The 25885-nt window shown below is 38.4% G+C and overlaps 1 protein-coding gene across 7 annotated transcripts in view; it reads right to left on the reverse strand.

Annotated features, from left to right (window-relative positions):
- Positions 1-22308, reverse strand: part of sorbs2a (sorbin and SH3 domain containing 2a) — a 50308-nt gene extending 28000 nt beyond the window's left edge. The window contains exons 1-7 of one of the 7 annotated variants that reach the window (XM_040147494.1): positions 21776-22303; positions 15594-15782; positions 5426-5461; positions 4156-4211; positions 2689-2778; positions 457-483; positions 231-355 (exon numbers count right to left, since the gene is read on the reverse strand). In XM_040147494.1, the coding sequence (XP_040003428.1) occupies positions 231-355; positions 457-483; positions 2689-2778; positions 4156-4165 (252 nt within the window). In that variant the 5' untranslated portion in view covers positions 4166-4211; positions 5426-5461; positions 15594-15782; positions 21776-22303. Of the gene's footprint in view, positions 1-230; positions 356-456; positions 484-2688; positions 2779-3241; positions 3267-4155; positions 4212-5425; positions 5462-6070; positions 6104-15593; positions 15874-21775 lie in introns of those variants that run through there. The other 6 variants (XM_040147491.1, XM_040147498.1, XM_040147490.1 and 3 more) reach the window with 6 other exon arrangements.
- Between the last annotated feature and the right edge of the window lie 3577 nt (positions 22309-25885).

Genomic DNA, 25885 nt, shown 5'->3' on the forward strand with positions numbered 1-25885 from the left:
TGATACAAGTCATCAAGTTACATACTTGGAATACAGAATGGTTCTGGGTAATTTATTTATAATTATGATGGTTTGTGGTGTCAATAAGAACAACCTTTTCCACAAATAAATTCACAAGCCAATATTATTGCAACACAAGAAGATAGATTTTGATTAAACTGTAAACAGCAGTAAAAAAGAAAAAAAGAAAAATGTCAACATGTATCTGTGTAGTTTGTGAGACATTTTACCTGTGTTGGTGACTTTTTGTCCTGCAGGTTGGGTCTGACACTCCTAAAGCCTTTGGCAGCAAGAGATGAGCTGCTGGCGTCTCCATTCTTAAGGCCATCTGTTACACTGCGTGACCGCCAAGAATCTGAAGATAAATTTAATAATATTAACATCAACCACTACAGTATGTTTGATTAAATTTCGTGGTCTCCTATGGGATGTCCACCAAAAGAAACAGAGACTTACCCAAGTCTGATGAGTGAGAATCACTCCCTGGGGAATATAGAAGACACAGCAAAAATAAGTAACATGAGTGAATGTGTGGTCACATTTATCCCTGCAAATGTAAATGGTAATGCATAGGATTACATCTTAAGTAGTTACACAATATCACAAAAAATGCTTATGAGAATGTTTAGTGTGACAAACAGAGGCTCGATAATGGGGGTAAAGGAGTAGACACAGATCTGAAAAAACACAGACTGAGGAGGAAAAAGCACAGAACAGAGAAAAGATTCTTAAGGATTTGCATGACTTATCCTGAAGTGATCCTGAATATCACCTGCTGTCGTAACATTTTAGAATCCACGAATACTTTAAGTACTCTAGTACTAAGTCCACAACCATTTGATCTTGTAATCATTCACTTAGAACTATTGCTGCTTCAATGGCTTTTCCAACTAATAATTCTTCCCTTGTAGTTAAACAACTAGTCCACACAGAAAATGTGGTTTTCCTTTTGAGGATGGAAGACTACACTAATGCTCACAAAAAACTAACAATTAGTTAAGATTCAAGGTGCAAGATGATGTCACAGACACTGCAGATTTCTAAAGTCAAAACTCACACAGCATTGCCAGTATAAGAGAAATATATAACAACAGATTATCTGTATTAGCGTAGGTTTACTACAGATGGTGGTGTTTTATGTGCAGTGGGTATAAATGTCCTTGGAGATCAAATTTTTTGGCTCTATTATAGAAGTGAGTGAGAAAAGAGTGCTGACGGATTCCCATTCACATCAACTGTTGAAAGAGCACTCCCAAGATGAAGAAGGGTTATGATCCTCCAGTGGAGACCAATGTGAGCCCCATTATTAAACATGAAGATTAATGTCTGCACATCAGAATGGTCAGTCTCTGTTCTTGAGGGCTTTCACATGCACTATTCATGGTTAACTTTACCTTTTTTCTTAATAAGAACCCACCTCTGCCATTGAATCCACATGGCTGGTTGTGTTAGCTATCTCAAAGCAAAACAGACAGCTGGTTTTCCTGGTGGAGATGGTTATGGCTGTGATGGTTTACTCCACAGCACCCAAAACACTCTGACTATGCCCCTCAACCTCCAGTATCTAGTCTACAGTCTTGGGCCCTCTAAGTGTTTTTTTGATTAGACCTACCATGCAACTGCTATATCTGAGGGCAGCTTATCAGTTTTCAGACAGTGCCCTTGTATTGTTAAAAGAAAGCTGACAGTGCAAGAATGCCTACATGGGTGCAGCTGTTAACCTGGGTGTTGAAAAGGAGCAGGCACAAACACTGCTTTTTCAGTAAAGGAAAGGAAAAAGCAGATGGGGACAACTACAGTAGCTGTAGCCTCTGGAAACCCAAGAATATAGATTCAGCTATGCTCTGTGCTATGTAAAAAAAAAAAAAAAAAAATCAATGATTATTCATCTTGACTTGAGTTGTAATTTCATATTATTTGTGAAAAGAATTATGGAACAGTTTTAGGACGAAGTGGCTTAAACATACAGCCGATCTACTGTGTGTCTGCTGGAGTAAAACTGAATAGGAGGAATTAAGCAGACTGGTGCCATTTTAGTTAACACACAAGCCCATCCAAGTTTATTTCCATGTCTCCAAGAGCTTAGGGTCAAGGGAGCTGTGTCATGTCCAACCAATCAATGCTGACAAGGAGAAAAAGTAACAGCAAAAAGACACTGGGCCAGGAAAAACAGTGATTAAAAAACTTGGGCAACAGGAAAAGTAGAATAAACTGCATCTTAAGAGGGGGAGATGGTAAGAAGCAATGTGAGAGCATGACACATGAGAGCTGTCAAAAAGAAGGAAGATTAACATCAACAACCGGTAGGCACGGTATGATTTATGACTGATTTAGGAAGCAAAACAAGCCCAAGACGGAAGAGACTAAACAAAAGGAAATAAAAGAATTATACAATGAACTGGTTTGAAAAAATAGCATCCCCGCAGTCCAAACATTGCTTACGCATACCGAGGCAGCCACAGACTATTTGAAAGTACTGTATTTCAAATATGCTCAAGCCATACCAGGTTGATGAAGCCCAAACATGATTTTGAAAAACAACAAGCCACATTTTTTAAAGCTTACCTCATGCTTTTACCAGCGGTTTAGCCTAAACCAGTTCCTTAGGCGGCCTGTATTTTAGGTATTTATTTCACTCTTCTTGTTTGAACATGTGTTAATTTGATGTGTGTTTGTGAGTGTTAGTACCTGTGGCTAGATTTGGTGAGCTCTGGACCCTCTTCATAGGAGAGAGTATGAGTGACAAGGCCACGCTTTTGGGAGCGCATCCTCCACTATCTGAGGAATCACAGCCAGGCAGGTTGGATCATAGAGGCAAAAGTAGCAGCATACATGCACATGCATATACACAAATAGAAGGCCACAAGAACACAAATGCATCCAGCCAGAGACATAACCCAAACAAGTGGAGGTGAAGCACATGCATTAAAAGAGCCTGAGTTTTACTATGGCAGATTGGGGGACAGTTCATAGAAAATGAGTTAAGGATTTGCAGGATTTGGTGCCCAGCACAATTATAAAACTGAATTGTAAAGTAGAAGTTTGACGCTGTCAGATAATGTATGCCTATGATGACAAAAATTAGAGCATTTTAAAATGGAACACGACGGATGCTCAAATCACAAACAGTATAATGACTTTAGTAAGATTAAAGACTACAATTAACATGAGGTAAATTTGTTAATAGTGGAGAAGTCGAGTGTCGATTTTGCTAAAGATCATAAAATCTCTGTTTACTGACCTGCTGACATACTTTTGAAACACCTTCATCCACCAACTGAACTGTAGTGAAGTACCTTCAGTACAGTACAACAGGCTGATGTTCTTCACAAATCTCTTCCCCACATATTTTCCATATTTTTTTCTCATTGTAGTGTCTGGAACTTACACAGACAGTGTTGAGGTCTGTGAAAAGCTGCACTTCTGTAGCAAACACTTAGATCAGTTCTTTACAATTTAAGCTGTTGTACAGTACAGATGGTTTAAAATCTGTGAGTCAAACGTGTTTTTTTTCCCCCATCAAACTAATTTTGTGTTTGGAATTCTGGTAGAGTTATTAGTTGTCTTTCAAAACATGACCAAGCTATTTTTTGCATGGTGTTCTATATTCTAAATACAGGCAAACAACTGAGATGAGTAAGGTTACCACTGGCAGACACTCAGAGTGGTGGTGTGTGGTGTGTTGAGAAGGCTCGGAGACGGATTACTCATCATTCATTCTCCAGCTGAAATACTCACTTCAGCTCGGCATGACTGACAAGTTTAGGACAGAGCTTTGGAGATGTATTTGGGGTGGAATACGTCACTGTTGCTAAAAGAAACAACCTTACTATACTTAATGATGACTTTAGTCACAATAACTGAGGCCCAAAATGGACCAGCACCAAAATGGTGAAAGAGGGTCAGGATTAGAGTTACAGACTCATGCCTGAAAAGTAGCACACATAGCTGCTTTTAAAATAGCAAGGTGGCCTGAATTGTGTAAACATACTGAGTTTTTAATTTTAAAGTATTAAATGTAAACAATGGTTTTCTGTTCAGCAAATTAAAAAAATATTCGCTGCATAATTATTCAACTTTGCCAAAAAGAAATAATGGACATGTACTGGATGTATGACTCCCCAACGATCTCAGATATGGTTTGTGTGTGCATACCTGTATTCATATTGAAGAGCACTTCTTACTGATCTACTGCAGGGGGATACACTTTCCTGCAAAACAAAAACAAAGTATTTAAGCCAAAAAAAAAAAAAAAAAAAAAAAACACATAAAATGTTCACAATAAATGCTTTCTTGAACAGTTGAGTAAACCTCTAAAACTGAGAAAAACCTATAGCCTTTTCCTGTAATTAACATTTACAAAATGATCTTACTGAGGCTAATACAATAAATAACTGAGTTATTGTATTATTAAGAAATTACCCCTTTTTTTTGTTAGATCTTAAATCTCAAACATAAAGAAACATTTTGGAAATCTGCCAGTTTCCTGCCGCCCACTAGGTCTTTAGGTATGCTTTGACTCAAGCTGCACTGCTTAAAGAGCCAACATCTCTGTGCAGGGAGAGTCTGGTGATATTACTGATGTTTAGGAGTAGGAGTGCTATGTGCTGACATACTGCAAGTAACTGCAAGTCAGCTGAAATTTAACTCCTTTGACACATTTCATTTTTCCCATCTTAAGAAAACCTATGGGCTTGGGTTCAGACTTCCTGGACACTGAATGTGGCAAACATCTGATAAATGAAGTGAATCATTAACTGCACTTCTGAATACCCAGGCACAGTAAAGTGGCATGAGCCTGGTTTCAGTCTTCTGAACCACCAACCGCAGCTCTGATTTGTTAAATGATCCATGTGAAGTGAACGGAAATGGCAATTCAATTTCATTATCAGGCTAAAGTGGCATAGACCTGTGACAAAGCTAAGGTGTACCCTGTTTTTTGCCAAATGTGTGCAGGTATTGTGTCGAAGACTGCCTCCCTATCGATATGTGTTTTACCTTACCTAAATCTGATCCAAACTTTAGCCCTAACCCTGATCATGGAGGGGGGGATATAAGAAATCATTTTTGGGTCTCAAGAAATCATTTTAATGAAAGGGAAAAACTATTCAAAGGGGGACTCCTGAACAGGACAGGACGTATAGCGAACATATACAGGGTACTATGGAATGGATATGAATGACCAACAGATGCTGATCAAAATTATTACAAATGCTTAATAAAGATTGTACGAGTATTTCTGAGTAACTGCTTTAACAATGAGAAAAAGACAGCTGACGGGTAAAATGTTTGTCTTGAAAAGAAATGTACTTCAACTGTCTGTGAATTATTGTAGCTGAAAAGGATATAACCTGCAAAAAAAGAGTTCATAATATTTTCTCATAGAATTGGTAAATAGCAGGACTATAAAAGGTCTGTCACTTACAAACACTTTCTCTTTCGCTTGATTTACTATGCAGCACTGTAAAAAAAAAAAAAAAAAAGGAAAGATTTAATCTAAATCAACACATACTGCCTGTGATGTTTAAAAAGATGTTTACGCCAAAGCCTAAACCCATGGAATCCAAATGTGGGAACATAATTTCTTCCAGCTGAGTGAGGGACTTAATGACCTTAGCAAATTCTTTGCAGCGCACAGATGAAACAGAAATAACATAAATGGCACTGATAAATGATACAGAATGCCATGTTTGCTTAATTGCACCCATGTGATGCTCGCCCCTTGCTATATAGAGACCTGTTCTTGGAACTGTTGCAGTAGGGTGCGTGACTTATATGAACAGGGAACACATCAAAAGCCAAAGGCACAACACGTCGCTGTGTGAATACATGCATGTTCGTCATCATAGGACTTGTGTGTATGACAGATACTACAAGTGAGAGCCTACAGTGGCTGCAGTAGGGATCAAACATGTCTAGTATGTAAATAACTATGACATACATATGGCTCACCTTGCCTCTCACACACGTAGATACTTTTATGAAGTTTTGGGAAGGTGATGTACAGTAGCTGTTAATATGTTAGTGTAGATGGCTCCAGACCTCTTTAAATAATCTAAAACATAATTACTTGGATGATTTCAGTATCTCCATAACTGCAGCTCTAACAGAGAGAAAAAGAGGAGGAAAGGACAAAGTCACAAATGTACGTTATGGGTCAGTGCACACTGTCTCAACCCAAAGAGTGAAAATATAACTTAAGCCCCATTTGGCCAAGATTTATTTTTTCATTTGAATCCGGACCAGTGAGAACAATAATCTGGGAATTGTCACTGCTCTATAACAATATGTTTAGTTCGCAGAGAACGGGGATAATTACATACCTACGTCCGGGATATTAAGCATAGAATACAATGTACATTTAACCTTTCTGTTGTAAACAAATCTATAAGCTCAACTAGACAACTTTGCACACAAAATTATTATATTATATTGGGTTTAGGTGTTCAAAATTATATTCTCTCACTTTCTACATTCAGCAAAGGGAAATAAAATGCGTAAACCTTTAATTTATGCCTTTTTCAATCTGTCAAGTAACTAATTCCATCCAAAACTGATGTTACATTACATATAAAGCCTATGTAAACAAAATTTTTGTTTGCATATCACTGAGTTAGGATCCTCACTAGATGTATGAGTTATGTAATAATGTGAGTGAATACCCAGGTGAGCAGTTTGCATTTGGATATTTCAGTTTGTATTTTAATGCATTTTAGCATTTTTATAGCTGTGGATCTGAACAAATTGAAGTGTATTACAAAACATTTACTTCAACACTATGGCAACGTTGGGCCTCATTGCACACTGACAAGTTTAGCCCTGATAAATTGTGTTTATTTTTTTTACTGTTGCTTATTTTGGAAAAGGTATGCAACCATATTCTAACATGAATGTGTAAACTACCTTAGCAGTTAGCTATAGTGATGAGTGGCACTAGATGGATAGCATAACATTAACATGTATTTGACTGTGCTGACAATTCAAGTTCAATTCAGATAAGATGATAGTAAACATCCAGACATGAGAAGAGTAATTTATTAGATCCCTTTTTCCATTATAACATCTGATTAAGACTCATCGCAAACTTTCTCCTCGTAACAAAATATTGTCATTCTGACAATGTGCACTGTTAAGTTGTAGCAAGAAACTTCTGTATTAAAATCAGATACTGTAAAGATAATTTCTTTTCATTGGGGCAGCCGTGCATTTCCACACAAAATAATAGCAGCATTTCACACAGTTTGAGTAGATCAGCACAAGGTTTCTCATCAACACTCAAGAATTAGAATGCATCTCAAGTATTTTATCACCTTCTCAATACTTTCTTTTCTTGGTGCTGCTCATTAAAAAAAATGTACTTACAAATGTATTGGCTATTAAGCATGCCCTATGCCTTTACTGTGCAAATGAAGTGATGTGAGCAATTGCCAATGTATTACTGAATTTGTTACAGAGAGTGTTTCCAAAAACACACAAAGATGCCTTTGGGACCATCTCAGGAAAAATACATACTACTAATAGCACTACTAATACTACTAATAAATCCCCATTTATCCAGATATACAACTACTCTGTTGCCACCATGTCAGGGTTTCAAAACACAGTTAACGCTGGTGAGGAGGAAGTACTATTACTTATGGGACTACATCAAGCCATGCATCGTGGGATACTTTCAGTCCCTCAAGACCTAATCCTTACCCTCATACAGTATGCCCTCGTAAATCTATCTATGAGAAACACACGCGCACTGAGGTAAATCATGGGTCTGGCGTCGCAAGCTGTCGGCGTCCAAATGATGGTCAGATTATAAACAGGATCATGTTTCTTGGGGACAGATCAGTGGCGACACAGCAGCTGTGGCTATGGTGTAATGTTATGGCTGGACACTGGAGGAAAACACACCAGGCTCTACACCTCTGAAGAGCTCTGACTATCTTTCAGGATAAGACCTTTTTAAGCTTTTGAATAGAGAATCTGCATCATTCCCTAAGGATGCTGGTGATTGGCAGTGTATGCATTTCAGCATTCATATTACATTATATACCGAAGAGGCACAAAATGTTTCCATTAATATTAAGGGGGTGTTTCACCAATATCAGGCTTAACCTAATATTTACAAGGAAATTCTGGGAATAAATGTTGTCAGATCAAACTTTTATTATCCTATTATTTATAATAATGAATGAACTTAAATGTCAATTCCCAGGATATGTCTTTACACTGAATTCAACTGTAACTTTTCTGAATGAAAACTAAATGTACAAAATAAATGGATAATAAACAAGAGACCTTATTTTTCAATTCTTGTCCTAGTTTGTCTGGTCAAAGCGTTTTCTTTCGAGTCATTTTATTTTCTTACTTTTCTGTGGTTTATTCACCAACTGTAATTTACCCATTGGTAGGCCACTTTGGAGACTAGTGTGTGTATATAATTACTGAGTGTAATAGCTGTGGGACTGCAAATACAGAAGTCAGAGCTATAAGCCACAGAAAGTCGTGATGTCCAACACCACAAGCCCATCGAGTCTCATTGGCCTGTTGAGTGACCCTCTGAGACCCATTTGGTTCGTATAAGTCTATCAATAAGGTTTGAGCATTGAATACTTAGAAACATAAGACACTCTAGTAGCTGGGATAGGAAGCTCATCTTTCTGTATTTCCTTATCAGAAGAACATATTGATTTGAGCTTATCATTGGAAACCGTTTCTACTGTGGCATGGACAGAGAAGAGTTTTAATATTGTTGTCTTGACAAAAATCTTGTAGAAACAAATCTTGTAGAAACAAATTCAACTCTGAAAACAAAAGATAAATCACAGAGAGCATAGGGGAACTTTCTTGTGTCATCTCTGTCTAAGTGTGCTATTTAAATTTTCTCATAAAATTAGAGTGGAGACGGTGCTTCGATGATGAAGTTGGCCTTAATCAACGCCACTAGAGACTGAGGTTAAAGCATAGCAGAGAACGGAATTAGCCACTATCTTTGCCCTTACTAACAAAAAAAAAAGAAAAAAAAAAAAAAAAAAAAAGATTCATTTAGCTTGGTTCTTATACTAAAAGAAATGTCCTGAAAAAAAAAAAACAAGAGCATGATGAAAAACATAAGCCACACAGTATCAAAAGAAAGGAAACAAACAAAAGGAAGGAAAGAAAAACACAAACATGGCTTCAGAGAGCACTGACCGGGATGCCATTACTCACTGGTTGTCTGCCTTGGTAGAGACAAAACAAGTGTCTGAAAACAAACGTGTCACCAATGAAAACATGAGAAATAATAATTACAAAACAATCTCCATCAGCGTCTAAGAATTTCACATAACCTTTTCACATACAACATGGATTATAGTTCATGATGTTTTCAAGCCTGTCAAACCTCCCTCTTACCCAGCAGAAGAATGTCACAGGTAGAGACCACTCCCATACTGGAAACATTTCAGCAGAGGATGGCAGCAATCACTGGAAATGCTTTATAATATATTTTCTAAGCATCTTCTACCTTTTTTCCCTTTGTAATAAGGTATTTCCCTTATTTTGAGTTACATGCGGTCCAAGTTTGCCTTGCAAATCTTCCTCAACACGAAGCTCATCTTATTTACACGACAAGTGAACGATAAAAGGAGTACACATACAAGACCACGTCAGTTACTTATGAAATGGTGCACCTGTATCAGCGATGGGACTCCAAAATTGCAATTCGTAAATAAATAAATGCATCATTACAAAATAAATCACCGTATGAATGAACACAGCAAAAAACATCAATGATTACATAAATAATCCCATAAATCATAAAATAACTCAACAGATTAATACTATAATTTATTAAAATTAAAAAGTTTTTTCGAGTTTATAATTTCGATTATAGCTATTTTAATTTCTAAAAGCATGCGTGCACTCTACGTGTGCATGCACACGTGTAAAGTCACCAGGAGAGAGTGAACGGTCATTGGAGATAAGCTGACTATGGCCTCAAGGGTCTCGACCCTGGAGTGGTCACTCAGACTGAGACATGCCCACAGGATGTCAACAGATTAAGCTCCTTAGCAAATCTATTTAAAGACCCAACCAAAAAGTCATCAGATAGATTCTATTCAGCTGTTCCTATATAGAAAAGCTTCTCAGCTGTTGCAGACGTAATACGATTAAAAAAAACCAAAAAAACAAAAACAAACAAACAAATAAAAACATTCTGCCAGAAATATTAAAGGACAATAGGTGCAATATTCCGTGTAAATTAATAAGAAGCTCTATGTTTCATGTGCAGTGATGCTCTGCAGTCAACATTAGTTACAATCCTTGACGCGGGAATTTGATGGGAATAGAACTGAGGCACAAAGCAGAACAACCTGTAAAATCTTACTGTTGGAATCAGGGAGAACAAATCCCTTTTCAACGAGGCAACAGAGTGTCCCCAGAGATCCAACATAAATTTCAGTCGAGACATGGCTAACCTTAAACCCGACTGACAGGGAGAACGACCCCTCCAAAAAAGGCAGAATTTAGAATTGCTTCATTCCTTAATTACTGAATCGGAGCCAAGTTATTTTGGTGGTGCATTTTTGTGGTAAAAATGTGAGGCGTGCAGGATTGTGATGAGAAAAAAAAGAAAGGCTTGGGAATCAAAATAAGAGTCTAGCCACAAGGAATAAACCATTGCACTTTACATGGACACTGTATTTTACAGCCTCAAGTATTTCTAGTGCTTCAAGTATTGTTATTGTTATACATTGTTATTCAAGTTAGATATCAGCCAAACAAATAAACATTTCAACAGTAAAAATTTCAGTGCTGCTCCCTTCGCAGTGGAGCAATACATCAGCAGCTGCAAACTCGTCACTTGTTGTTTCCCATTTCCAGGATTTCTTTTGGACAAGTTTATTTTATTATTGATCATAGATTGAAAAATAATGAGTCTATTCTGACTTTTTCAAGGCCATACTTCAGATAGGACCATACAATCATCTTAATATGTTTAAGTTGTATTTCCATACGAGGAAGATCTACAACCAAGTTCTGTTCTATGTTTTGTTTAAAACTCTATTTTGGAAGAATGGCCAGATGCAGTTACACCAAAGCAAACCCAGGAAAAGTCAGAAAAAACCAAACCAAAACAATTTCCACTATGGTAGTCTCATCATTCAGTAAAATTTCTAATATAAAAAATGAAAATGAAATTACATTCCAATCCACGTCAAGGTGTGTTCAAGGATTTAAGCGCACAACACAGTGGCATGTGTTAAAATCCTTGTACTTCTTAGCTGCAGTGTTGAAATCATTTAACACAGACATCAGAATGATTATCCTACTTATACCCTGGTCACTTGATGATTGTTTTGGTCATGTTTTATTAAAGATTATGAAAAAAAGTTGGCCTTCTTATACTCGAGTTGCTATTGTTTCAGCATACTGCCATGGTTATATTGTTTTTCTTTTTTGGACAACTTTGTGGCCTGTAAGTGAATTTATAACAAGGAATAACAATGAGCACTGAACAGTATTCAGCCAAACCATGGCTTGAATAAAAAAGAAATACTATACACATGGGGGCTTTAATGCGTTACTAAAAACTACAAAAACATGTCTTTTCTGATATAGCGCAGAACTAATAGTTTCAATCAAATTAGTCTTCATGCAAAGCACTGTTTTAAACCTATCTCACAAGTACAAAGCTACTCGTTAGAAGCAAGTCATTTTTTTTTTCCTTTTTCTAATCAACACCATGTAACTGTTCTACCACCACATTACCGCCACTAGTTGAACAGGCTTTTCCAACAAAGTCTCTGTTATCAACCTTGTTTGTTCAACCTTGCCACTCATTAGCAGACCCCCCTCTGGCTGTATGAATGGATAGGGGAGGTCAATACACTGACCCTGCGTGCCCACTCACTGTCCATACTGCAAACAACACAGGGCCGTGTGTTCTGCAGATTGCATCACAACCCCACTAACGAGCAGAGCCATTGGCCTGAGAGCACTAATGCAATTATGCAACACAAGCCCCGGTACTGTGAGTCGGGGCATTGGGAGAGGAAGAATGGATTGGATGTGACAATTTGTGGGCTTGTTATCTTACCATTTCTACACAGAACTGAAGATACCTTCACTGTATACTGCACTGATGTTCACGGAGAGGAAGAGAGCAAGAAAAAAGATACAGAAAAAGGAGCATGGACAAAAATGAAATAAAAATGCAAATGAAATGATGAACACAGAAAAAGATATAAAGAGAGAAGCAGAGATTATAAAAAGGACCAATGTTTGATGAAGCAAATACTAAATAAATGACATACTATTGAGAATAGAAGGAGGTCAATACTAGCATCAGGTGTTATGTAATCTGTCTGGCTAAAGCCGTCTGGGGACAGACAGCATCACCAGTAAACAACACCTCTAGAGCTGCCACTGTTTCATCTCTTCTTCTCAGACATTATTGCACTACATGTAGCACTCTTTAATAAAGGCTAGTGATTACAACACTATAGAACCCCAGGCTACACACTGAGACAAACACAACAAGCTAATATAGGCACAGTTACAATGAAATAATAGGACGAGAAAAAGGAAGGACAATGTTACATGGATCTGAATGCCAAAGCAATTTCAAAGATGAAGCCTGAGCTTTTCCTGACTAGACATTTTGACTTAGTGATGTAGCTGGGCTTCAGTTATGACTTTGTCTTTCTCAAATGATAGAGTGAAGGGAGAACAACTGATTGTCAACACAGAATCTCAAACACCTGAAAATATGGTGTTTAAACTGCAATGCGGTCAGTTGAAGTCAAATTAAACTACATTACTCTAACTTGAATCCAATATAGTACTTCTATAGTATACCTGGGATTTTTACTGCATATGGCATTGTCTGATAATTAAGAAATGTGTTGTTAGATGAGTCTTTTGGGAAAAATGCATAAATTAGGGTTTTCAAACACTGTGGTAGTAAACTTTCCTGTCTCAAGAATGAGGGAGGAAGTGAGGCAGTAGCAGCAGCGAAGCAATGAAGTCTAATCTCTCGCTGCATTTCCAGCTAAATTTTTGTAAACACCTCTTATTATTTATCACTCGTGTGGGAAATTTAATTCTGTCCAAAATACAGCATCTATGAAGGTCAATTTGGTTATCATGTAGAAAGATTTGTTATCTTAAGGAGAAAATTAGCTGTTCACTATATCTCACTTTATGGTTTGTTTGAGAAAGACTTTGTATGATGTTCATTTACAAGATTTTTAAAATCTAAGAGAGAAAATAAGCACAAATTTGGAAATAGTTTGCACATTTGAAGTAAGAGGTGCACTAAAGCAGAATGGCTATCAGCTCTTACTAAGATTACATTCCCCATACATAGTCTGGATTCCCCAGGTACCAGTGTTAAGTGTCGAGCCTGAAGATAAGGAGAACTTGATTAGCAAGAGTGCTATATTTACTGCCATTAGATAGGACCCTTTACCCTCTACTAGGTGGTCTGGAGCATTGGGAAAATCGATCTGTGGAATTTTTATGTACTCTTAGTGTAAGGCATGAGGAAATATTATGATGTTTAACATTTTTAATTCCTAAAATTCAACATAGGGTTAAAAAGAAATGGTAAACGCCACAGTGCTAACAGGAAATGTCTCAGAGGTGTTAATTTTACCTTTTTCCCATTAGTTTGACAATGAGGAATATTAATTACCTTGCAAGAGTTTTTGTTTATATGTGGGCTTCAATTGTAGATCTCAAACACTATTGATCTTGGCTTCTGTGATGCACAGTTGCATCTATTTCCATGTGGGCCACTGAACAACACTGCCATTATCTACAGAAACGTCCTTCTGCTTAGAAAGCTTTGTTGATATTAATGGTAGTGGGCAATACTGCAGCTAGCAACAGTAAGTGTGAATTAACATATTCTTAAATATTTTTATAAATACGAAGGCATCTTTAAAAGGTATTTTACATGTCAGAGCAAGAAATTTGGCTGTTTACAGAGAGTATTACACATGAGACTGAAATTCAAGAGCCTAAAGGCAACTTTTGAATGTCGCTGTCCTTTTGTAGATCAGCTTTTAAAACAAATACCCCGTATCAGGAAGGAATGAAGAAGGGGAGGGTCACAACAGAGTAATAGTAACAAAGGAATTAAAGTTTTCAAGCTGCTGAAAATTGAAAAAACAGTATTTCTGTAAAGCCCTGTTAAGCTCCGTGATTTGCAGGGCATAACACCTCAAAACATTCTGTACTTGATTCTACATTCTACATGTAAATGAATAAATCTGTGTTCAAACATGACTTATTTTGGTCTCTCTCCAGTAGAGTAACTACTTCCTAGACCGACATCACAGGTGATACAGATCCATCCAAGCAATAAAGCCATCCCTGTCCAGAATAATATAGCTGATGTCTAACCAAAAAGTTTTACAGGAACATTGTAGAGTTCTACAAATAAATGTTCTAAAATAAAGTTTAAGTGGTACTGGATTTAATCATTTTTATGTATTAATAATGCCACATTTGCCCTGAAAAAAAACTGTGACGTTCACAGAGAACAGAAAAAGTGCTTCTCTGTATGTCAGGTCCAGGCCAAAAGAGAACCATGCGAACCGTGCTACGAACCGAGGCTGGGAACCACCCCTTTACTGTGTACCCAAGGGGTCAAGGTGACATTCCACAACACCTCTGAGACTGGCCTAATGAAGAGATTGGTGCATGGCTTTTGTGGAGTAGGAAAGAGGAAACCATGAAAAAGGGTGTAACAAGAGATGGAAGTATGTAAAACGGACAGAAGGAGGAAAATGAGATTCTGGGGCAAAATTATGGGAAGATAAGAGGTAAAGGGCAAGAGAACTGAACTGAAACTTTTTTTATTAAGGTGCAAAAACAAAAGAAAGTTCAACTGGTGAATTTCTGCTATATGTATATCTAATTTTAATGTTAAAGTTCTCTTTTAATTAATAAGGCACAGACATTTTTTCACTAATCCTCAATAAATCTGCTAGGGTTCACATATAAACACTTTTAAATCCTCAAAACTGTAATCTAAGTTATTTGCTGATGCTATTTCTGAGGTGACCGCGGTAGAAACCACTGCTTTTATTTGACACCATTTCCCCTGTCCACTGTCACAAAAGGCAAAAATTCTGCTCTTGGTCTATAATTGTGGATTTTGGCAGGAAAGATAAATACAATTCCCTTGGGTGTTTAGGTTGTAAAAACTATTCAGGCCTCTTTTAATTTGCATCCTCGACGCGTTCATAGCAAGTAAATATAGACACATCACAAATCAGTAAACTGCACTATGAGATCTGTATTATGTGTGTATTCAAACATGACATTGAAGCAACACTTCAAAATAAATCAGACATACATACATTGAAATATTACAAAAATATTCTTCTATGGGTTAGCAATGTCAATTAAACCTGCACTGGCCAGTCTATAATACACTTTTAAATACTATAATTTAATAAATACAGTTCTCCTGCGTTTTGCCATGAAAATGCCCGTAAGTACATTACTTACTATTCTTCTATGATTTTTCTTCCTAAAAGCCTGACCTCTGAACCAGCAGAATGCAGGTGCAACAGTCCACCAAGCAGAAAAAATGTAACTCTTACCTTCATAAAATCAAAAGACAGGAGACTTGCTAAGATGAGTCAGGTATAGGTGAGCTCTGTGCAGAAGCGCTTTTTTCCCCCACTCTTTCTCTTCTTCTGTTCTGATTGTTTTTTCTTCTTCTTCCCTCTGCCCAGGATAAGTCTCTCCTCCCGGTCGAGCCTTACTTCCAGATCTTCCCCGTTTAATGCCTGGGAAGCACAGAGACAACAGAATGAGGAGGAAGTTAGCGAGCCAAAGAGAGGGAGTGACAGGGGAAGAGAGTTGCCTGTTTGGGTGAAGCAGTGATCAGATACGGCTATTTTCAGACTCAGGCATGCTCGTCTATGAGACTGGAAAGTTACCCCCCAGTGTGGATGGGTGGGGGCTAAGTGACAGGGCTGACTATCTCTATTTTACCGCACACACATGTTTGCATGTATGCATACCACACAGTATGCACACTCATGCAGGCAACAACAGGCTATTTCTACACACACATTCACTTACTGTACAAACAACAACACAGCCACATACATATTGTAATTCTATGGTACAGTTGCACTGGGTAGGTACACCTTTGACAAGTTATGCATGGTTAAAGGGACTATGGTTAGGATAGCAGTAGGTGTGAGCAGACAGAGAGGGGTGTTAGAGGGCCTCCACGCGCCCATTTTTCTTCCCATTTTTCTTCCCGGGCTTTAATGTCACACAGTAGCTAATGTCGTCACTGTGGGGCTATGTAAAGTGGCCTACTCCACACGGAAACTGACAGGAGTGTCAAATGGTTCTCACATGAGATTTTCTTTCACTTTCTGTTGCTGACACTTTGATTGCCTGTCAAGACGGGTCGTATACACACATATACACACCTCTCTCTCCTTCTATCACAAATAAGCCATGTTCATGTACAGGCTGTAAATATATACAGACTAATTATATGTCCACTCACCTGTGTCATTAATAATCTTACTGCTGTGTAATCAATATGGGAACGTATATTTGGAAATGACCACACACATACACACACAGGCCTGAATAGACACAGGAGAGGTCAGCCAGAAGCACCTCTAGACCCCAGACTCCCTGCTATTCCCAGTATGATGATGTAACTACTGCTCTTAGCATCTAACATTTAGAGACTGGATACCTAAAACCAGCCACGCAGCTACTGTGCAATATGCTATTTGGACTACTTCCACCTCCTCCCTTCACACCCCTACTCGACAATAAACAAAAGAGACACAAAAATCAGCAACTAACAAATTACTGCGTAGTAGGGTGCAGGAAGAGTTCAGCAGTAAGTACAAAAGGAAATCATTAACTTATGGTGATGCAGTTCCATTAGTGGCAAGTGAATGCTGATAAAACTGCTGAGCAGTGACTTATTTGCCCCAACAAAAACAGATAGCCAAAACAACTGATTCAGACTATGACTGTTACAGTTACTGATGTTGCCTCTTTTTTCTCCTTTGCCCTGCCTAATTTCAGCTTTATTTAATGAAACATTGAAGTGCCACAACTTAGTTCACTGCCTTTTCTTTAGATGGAACACAAATAACTGAAATCAGTCAGTTCAATGGCTTTACATCTTAAATGGATCTATAGTAGCAAGTGTATCAAAAACAGTAAGTCTAACTGTTTCATCAACTAGTATTTTAATGTTTGAAGCCACAAGGGTAAAACACTGAACTTCTGAGAAAGCACAGCCAAGTGTTAACCTGCTGCCAACCTTTAAATCAAGCATCGATGGACTTAGTTGAGTTGCCCTGGATCAACGTTATCCGTGTGCACTTTCATCATGCCAATGATGAAGTGGTGATATAAAAATCCCTTCTGCACGGGCCCAGGTGGCTCCAATGATAAGAAGCACTCCTGCAACTATGTTCACCAAAAACCCAAGCATCAGACCTTGGGGTTCCTAGAGCGCACTACAGCGATCGGTGTATCAGCAGACATGATCAAACAGCAGCTGGCCCCCAGACTTTTCTGGTCATGTGCCAAAGATCAGTGAGGTATGTTGAAAAGCTGACAAGTGACAGGTGTTAATGATGTAACCTTGGGGCCAGAATCAGGGGAGTATCCCCAGGGTATCAGGGGACCAATAAAGTACTGAAGGGGCGAAGCACCTAAGTTATCAAATATTATCTTTTTACTTCAGACATCCTTTAACCTACTTAAAACTTTACAGAAGATGCCCAACAGGAGCTCCATTAACATGTGAACAAACATGATTGAGGTATCTAATTTAGGTCACATCCCTTGTGTATCAAAACTAAGATGTGACTTTGATAAGCATCTCCTACCAAGTTTTTCACGTGAGGGAGTGATTTATAAAAACAATCAAAACCATCATGACACAGCAGCAGTTTAGGAATGATTTCATTAAAGTACCAGAGCAAAGTATTTTTATAGCAAGTGACACAAACTCACACTCAAACACATCGACGCTTTGACCTATGAGCCACTCCGGACTACAGTGGCCGCGTCGACACGGTCTCACCCGTACAATTTCAACACCTAATTCATTATCAGCTTCTGCAAGGCTCTGCCATTTCCAGCTAAGTAAGTGGCAGGATATAAAAAGCAGAAGAGCTGTGCGTGTACACATTAGTAAGTGCCACTTACTGGAAAATACTTAAACCTGGGAGCAGATCAAAAAAGGAAAAAAAATAAATAAATAAACTATTTTGTTCAACAGGCACAGCACCAACTTTTTATTTTTTTGCTCCAATGTCTTATGTGTTCATACAGAAGTAACATAATACAATTAAAACCAGATAACCATAATCTCAAAAGGTTCAAGTCTTCTGATGTCAAAGAGAAGTATCTTAATCCTCGCAGGGGACTCAAATGGACATATACTACAGTACTTTACCTCATTAAATATTTTACAAAGTATCACTTTTTTAGTTGCTGTAGTTGACTCCTACAGGATGTAACATTTAGCATTTAGCTTAACTTCTGACCTTTGAGAATTACTCTGTGATGGACTGAATACTACAGTTGGGAAAAACTAAAGTACTGCACATACAGTTGTTTTTGTTTGAAATGAACAGAAAAGGTAAAGCTATTTCGTTGCAGTGCCACGTGTTTCTCCATTCTTCATGATCTGCCAGCACACGGCAGCAAACACTTGTCTACCTTCATCTAAAGTGCTACAGACTGCATTTGTGCATTCTGACCTACACGTGTACTAAGGGTAGTCTTCTGGCACTTTTCCCTAGCTTAGCAGGATAGACTACTTAATTCCTCTGTGTTGTGTTGCTAATCAGTTTAAAGTATATCCCGATCCTTGACTACTTAAAGACTTTTTTAAAATTCTGCCTATTTATAGTAATCTGATAGATTGGTGTTTGTTCTCACAACCAATGAAATTGATAAATTAAATTGGACTGGACTGAAATAGTATTTAGATGCCAGGATAAATCTTAAAATTAAAGGATCCTTGCTGGAGAGATGTATCAGTGAATTAAATTTTTTTCACTTTAACATATTTTATTGATTATACATTTCTGAGTTTTAAGATATCAAGCTAATAAATCCTCTAGTACTGCACTGACATGTTGAAAAACATTATATCGGTCACTTAGCCGACATTAGGAGGTCTGGATTGTCTAAAAGGCAAGGAATTTATTTCTAAATTCTAAAACACATTTAAAATTCAAAGCACAAAAAGAATGGGTATTTTCTTTATTACAACTTTATTTGTAAGCACTTTATTTAGTTTTTCTGTCTCTGCCAATATAACATAATCTTCCACATTTGATTATTATAACTGTGTATGCACCAGTATGCCACGGTGTCCAATACAGTGTGTGGCATAAGAGGTGCTTCCCCTTGTGTTCTCGTTAGTTATTGCAATGACAGCATCAGTAAAAACTAGACCATATATTAATGCCATTTTAGCAAGGATTTTATATATTCATCCTATAAATAAAATTACTGAAAATAGGCTTTACCTTTGTTCCGCCCCAATTGTACGTTGATAGTGACTTAACAGTTTCAGTTCAGAATTGTATTTTTAATTAATAGATACATAGAACATTATTGTGACATCCTAGGCTCAAATCTGGTCCATTGACCAAGAATCATTGGTCATCTCGACAATTTTCCACTGTCAAGAACATCTTCAGAAAAGAGAACTGGTTCAGCAGTTTAGGTAAAAAAGTTGAACAGTTTAGGTAACAATCACGAGAAGGCTCAGTAAGCTCTAAAGGATTTGGTCATTGAGAAAGCTCAGGGAGCAAGCATGTCCTGCAGGCGGCCCCTATTATCAGTAAGACTAAGAATTAGTCAAGCTTTTCACACACCACTTCAGCCATGACATCAGACTCTGAAGAAGAGCAGAGAGAGGGGAAGATAAAGGAGTAAAAAGGCAGCAGATGGACAATGAGAAAGAAGAGTACGCCAAAACAAGGAAATAAAGGACAAAGGAAACTTAAAAGCAATGTGTGTGTGAGATAGAGAGATAAAGAGAGTGACAGAGAGAAAGAAAGTGAACTTTGAGAGTAACCCGTTACATTCTGTACTTTAAAAAGAAAATGCATCACATTCTCCTATTCCCTGATGGCCTGCCTTTTTCCCCTTTCCTCCACTCAGTCTCTCTCCCTCTGCCTGTCTCACTCAAACATGCATGTACACACACACACTCTCTCTCTCAGTAACTCTAAACTGGCAGGTGCAACAGAGTTAACGCTAACAGAGAAATACTTAAAGACTCTTTGGCCATCAATCAAGTCAAAATGCTATGATCCGCCATTAAATTTGTATATTTAAGCCTCTATGAGAGGCTGTTTATTGGTGCAGAAGCACCTCATGAGACAGACAGCAGCCAACTGTTGCTTGTCATATTGCATCCTGCTATGCCGCTTCCTCTCCCCCAGACACAAGTTTGCTGTCATAGGTGTACATAGAATACTACATCAAAGTCACAGACCAGTAAAGCCTATAGCGCGCACACACGCACACAAACACACACACAAACACACATACACACAATATCACACACTCACAGGCGAGGTAGGCCACACTGGGAGTGGTATAAGGTTCCCGAAGTGATAGTGTTACACTTTGTGCATCCTGCACAACTCCCCACTCTCCCTGTTCAACCAGCATTCAAATGGGTCTTACAGATACCATCAATCGCTGCTGGCCTTTTTTTTTTTTTTACCTCATTACATCATCTTTTTATACCACTTAGCAGGTAGCACAGAAGAAACATAGGGGCTGACTATTCCTTACTGTTTTCTGATGCAGTTGCAGAAAACACAGGCAACACAGCAACAGATTAGTCTAAAAATGTTATGTAAAATGCACTACTGTAGTAGCATTGAACTGTGGATTTTCATTCTCGTCGTCTATAAATGAGAGACTGGCTGATTTAAACCTCTGATGGCAGGTGAATGCAACAAGCCATCAGCAAGTATGAGGAAAACCTGTACCTCAGTATTGACTTTACAGGCACTGGCCTTCACAATACACTCATGAGGTGTAGCAAATGTATTGTGGGGTTATTAGTGTTGGTATCATAAACTAAAGTACCTCCACAAGGCACACGACAAAAGTCAAGGATTCCTGTTTCTCAAATTTAAAAAAAAAATGTGGGTAAGATAACCACCAGTAATATAGATCAATCTAAGCTTACTGCATTATTGCACATAAAATTCTGTACTGTATTGTATAAGTGAGGGCTAACAATAGAGATTATCCCAAGCATTTTGGGATGTAGGTTAAACATGGATATTTCAATTCATGTTTATTACTATCAAGCAGGCTTTCTGTTACTGCACACAAAATTTTCTCGGGCTAAGGATCTTTACTACTAATGTTAAGCAATATTTCTTTTTTTCCTCACAGGTTAAAAGCTTGTGGTTTCAATATTTAACATCCTCCCAGCCCTGCCCGCATCTTCCTTTAGGGAACTAGAAACAGCAATCTACTGGAATGCACTTTAGTGGAAACAGAGGCTACCTTACCGCATCCCGGATGAGCTAATTCATTTGCTCTGGTCTCGGCGATCACAACTACGGGGTCATTGTTGCTCGTAACGCCATTAAAAACACTCAAAATTGCCCATTTTACCCCCTCACAACACGAAACGGAGCTGTGGGTCAGAACCGCTGGAGCTGCTAAAAGTGGCGCGGAGGGAGAGATAGAGCTTTAGCCCCTCAACAACAACATTGCTAATACCGTGTGTACCTACCTTAAAAAGACTGCCGCTTCAATCCACTAATTCCGCAACATATCATCAGTTAATCAGCCTTTTCCATGTGAAATGACTGAAGTCCTCACTCGAACAAGCGCAAGAGTACACACACAACCGCAGCGAGCCACGGCGGCTCTGAAGCTAGTGCGGTGTCCGTGTGATGAAACCGTACACCTGTTTTTCGACGCGCATGGATGTTGCCGGTGTAGGTCAGCTAACTAGGCAACTCCCTCTCTCGGGGGTCAGTGCCGGGGCTCCGATAGCAATGCGGTGAAGCCGTACTCGTCCCCCCTTTCCTCAAGACACAAATCTCCAAGGAAAGGAAGCGGCGACGCGGCGGCACAATTAGTTGCCGCAAGCCTTTTTTTTTTTTTTTTTTTTTTTTTTTTCCTGAATACAAGCGCCTGTCGCACCGCGGCCCCACACCACTCTGATGGCTCTAAAAAGCATTCGCGTCCATCCAGAAATGGACTGAACCTGCCTCCCGTTTCCGTTTTTATCGTAATTGAATGATGCCGCGGCTTCTAGCGCAAAATGGCAGCCCTCTGTTATTTTCATTCAGTAACAGTCTACCGCGAGCTTCTCATTGGGTCTCCGTGTAGCCATGGCAACGCCCGCGGTTCAATCAGTGCTCGCAGAGGACACACATTAAGCCTGTGGACAGCGCACTGCTAGCAGGAAAGTACCACTTCAATTTCTCTCTGCATTTAAAACACACAAAAGACTGACTCCAGCTCAGTCAACGGAGGCTAAATGCTGCGTGTTAGCGGATAACTCTGCGGATATTCTATATTTCTCTTGTTGTAGGCAAATTCCGCGAAAGGACCCCAACCAACAATGAACCGATCCTACTATTATTTATATTTAAAATGTCTCCGGAAGTAAGATGAGGGTTGGGGCTAAGTACCACAGACACAGAAAGTCGTAAAGTATCGAGAGACAGACTAAGAAAATTGACTTTCAAGTGGATTTGTTGTCAGTGCCTAAAAATATACAATTTCTCTGTCATTATCCTTTAATGGTTAGAAAGTGATAACAATACAGTCCGGTTTAGGAAGGGTTTCACAGGCCCATGCTAGGAATAAACTAGAGCTATGCCAAAATTTGTGTATATATGTGGTTCCCCACATGGCTGGATTAACCTTCTAGGGGGCCGCTGGGTAAAAAATTTGTTGCTGAGCCCCTATTGACCCCCACTATACATCGCAGTTTCGATATTTCCCCAGGCACCCAGATACCAACCAGTGCTCTAGAGCTGAAATGATTAGTTGATCAACTGAATGGACTATTGACAGAAAATTAATTGGCACCAATGTTCACATTTAATTAATCATTTGAGTCTTTGAGAGTGTTTATTTGTTGTTTTTCACGATTTTCTGACATTTTATACACTGAACAATGAATTGATTATGAAAGAAAATAATTTACAGATATATTGATAATGAAAATAATTGTTGATTTCAGCCTTACGGTTATCCTATGATGGAGTAATACTACCTTGCCCTTCTTTGTTAATTGTCTAGGACAAAATAAAAAAGTTGGCAAAAATTTGATAATACAATGTTACAACAAATGAACAATATATTCTAAAACAATAAAGGCCTTACTAGATTTTTACTAGATTTTGAGAAAACCAGAACCACAAGATGAAGCATGGAGGACCCGACATATTCGATATTCTACTTCAATGGTGCAAATTTCTTATAAATTTGTGATTAAGCAAATTGCAAAGATCCAAATGATAAGGACTAAACCAGAGGCTTTTTTGGGCCCCTGAGGGTCTGGGGCATCCAGTCTGTTCCCCTAGCAACATATTAGGTTGTCATCAAACTGTTTCAAGGGAAATGTTGTTGAGCTATTCATAAACGACAAGTAGCTTGACTTCCTTGAAGAATTACTGGATGGTTTCAGGAAGGCTTAACTTGTGTTTTGAGGATGGGGATACAAGTTCTTGCAAAGAATTTGAAAAGAGAAACCTCAAGTAAACCTGCATTAATAAATGCCAAACTATGCATACATTTTCATTGTACACATTATCTACTGTAGAAGTGCAAGTTAAAACTGAATGGAAATTATGTGGAGTGTTTTGGGATGTAGGTTAAAGAAGGATTTTTTCCTCATACTCAACTGTATTACTATTAGATACAGTAGGGTAGACACTTAGTAGGAAATTGGTAGACTCTTGTATGCTTTTGCAGAGACAATCTGTAAAAAATGTGAATTGTTTTACCTTGTTCCCTGTCATGAAAAAAATTAGTTTCTGTAGTTAGTTTCTGCCAATAATTAATCAATTTGGTGCAGCGCCACTGCAAGTGTTTCAGTGTTAATACCGCAAGTGTTGATTGTTTTAGTTGTTAACAGGGAGCAGACATGATTAGCACTGGCATGGTGTTGGTTTTAGCACACAACATTTTAAATTAAAACTGACATTTGTACTGTGAGGTCTGCTGCCCTTACTGGATATGCACAATACACTGAATTAGGTTTTTGTGTCTTTAAGTGTTGCCCTGAAACGAATGTGTATTTGTTTTTACTCTGTCTTCATCAAGCAAAGCAACTGAACTGTGTCTTGATTTTTGATGGCTTAACTGTGGAATTCTCCCCCTCTGCGTTTCTCTGTCTCCGTCACACACACACACACACACACCAAACTGTTAAATAATTTACAGACTGGATGGTAGTCCTTTATAGTCAGTGCTAGGTATCCTGTGACCATGTCAGAACACACGGCCTTTACATATTTAGCTCATTTTCTATGTTTGTGTTTCTAGGGAAATAGCATGAGTAGTCCTCTGTGTCTATTGTTACTTGAAGAGGCCAGTAAACTAACTGATTCAGAATGAAATCTACCTATCCATATATCTTTTGCACCAATTGCAAATGTGAAGTCTCAGTGCAGCTTCAGTAACATAGATCTGCAGACTGTGAGTGAAAAGGTCAAAGAAAAAGTCCTACTGCTCATGAATTCTTAAAATCTTTAGAAGGCTCTTAGAGAAGGTCTAGTGACTTGACATGGAAACAGACACAAAGCCAATATATGACCCTTTAGTCTGATGAAAATTGCACCTCAGGAATGCACCCGTTTTTATGTAAATATCTTACAAATACAATCCTTTGAATTGTTCCAACTCTGTGTTCCCCTGTTCAGGTCTATGATGTAGTTCATAGATCTGTTATGATGCAAATCTAGCTCATATCAGCAGCATGATTTTTAGGTTACCTCGTTTTATGTTTGCATCAAAAGTAAGTCCTTCCTCTAATTACATTTGTAACAGATTTTCCTGTCAATTGATTTAATATAGTGCATATTACTGATCATGATTTACTGTTTAATGCTGCAAGATAAGGGAACCTCTCACTATGACATGTCACCTTAGATATAGATATTAACTTAAGTTACTTTAAAAACAAATATTTGATCAAGAGTTTTAAGGCTGCAGTGTGATTTTGTTGTTTACACATGCACAGAGTACCCCTTTCTTCTGTCAACATTAAAGGTGTACAAATTTAGACCCCTTTTGATAGCTGACCTTTTTGAGGTGTCAACAAGGCTGCATCTGTTAGCGTGTATTTGTGCATACGTGTTTTCATGAGCCTGCACTTACGCTTGCATGTGTTTGGTCTTTTATCACCAGCTCTTATGTGCAGTATAGGCAGCTCTTATTGAATCTTACTGTTGTCAAGTATGGGCCTTTTTATAGGTGGTATGCTATCCCCAGACATGCTCTTAGCGATCCATTCTAACGGGGGCCAGGGAAGATGATGACAATACATTATGTCTGCTATGCAGTGGTCCATGGGTGATGCAGGTGCAGACATACTAAGGGCAGAGCTTAGGACATTACAGCAAGGCTAGCAACCTCTCCTGGACTGTATAACTACATACGGTTACAGGAATCTTTACCGAACACCCTCTGAGAGCCAAGAATGGTTTTTAAGCATTGATAGTAGAATCATTTAGTGGAGTCAAATGATGATGTGAGTGCAATCCAAAAGTTGGCCTTGGATACAAGATATACCGAGACTGATCAGGGTCAAGAAAATCACAATCCACACAAGTATTTACTGGATGTGCGCCAGACCTTCATCCAAATGCAAACGTTTCAT

This window comes from Xiphias gladius, chromosome 15, assembly GCF_016859285.1.
Source record: "Xiphias gladius isolate SHS-SW01 ecotype Sanya breed wild chromosome 15, ASM1685928v1, whole genome shotgun sequence".
Classification (NCBI taxonomy): domain Eukaryota; kingdom Metazoa; phylum Chordata; class Actinopteri; order Istiophoriformes; family Xiphiidae; genus Xiphias; species Xiphias gladius.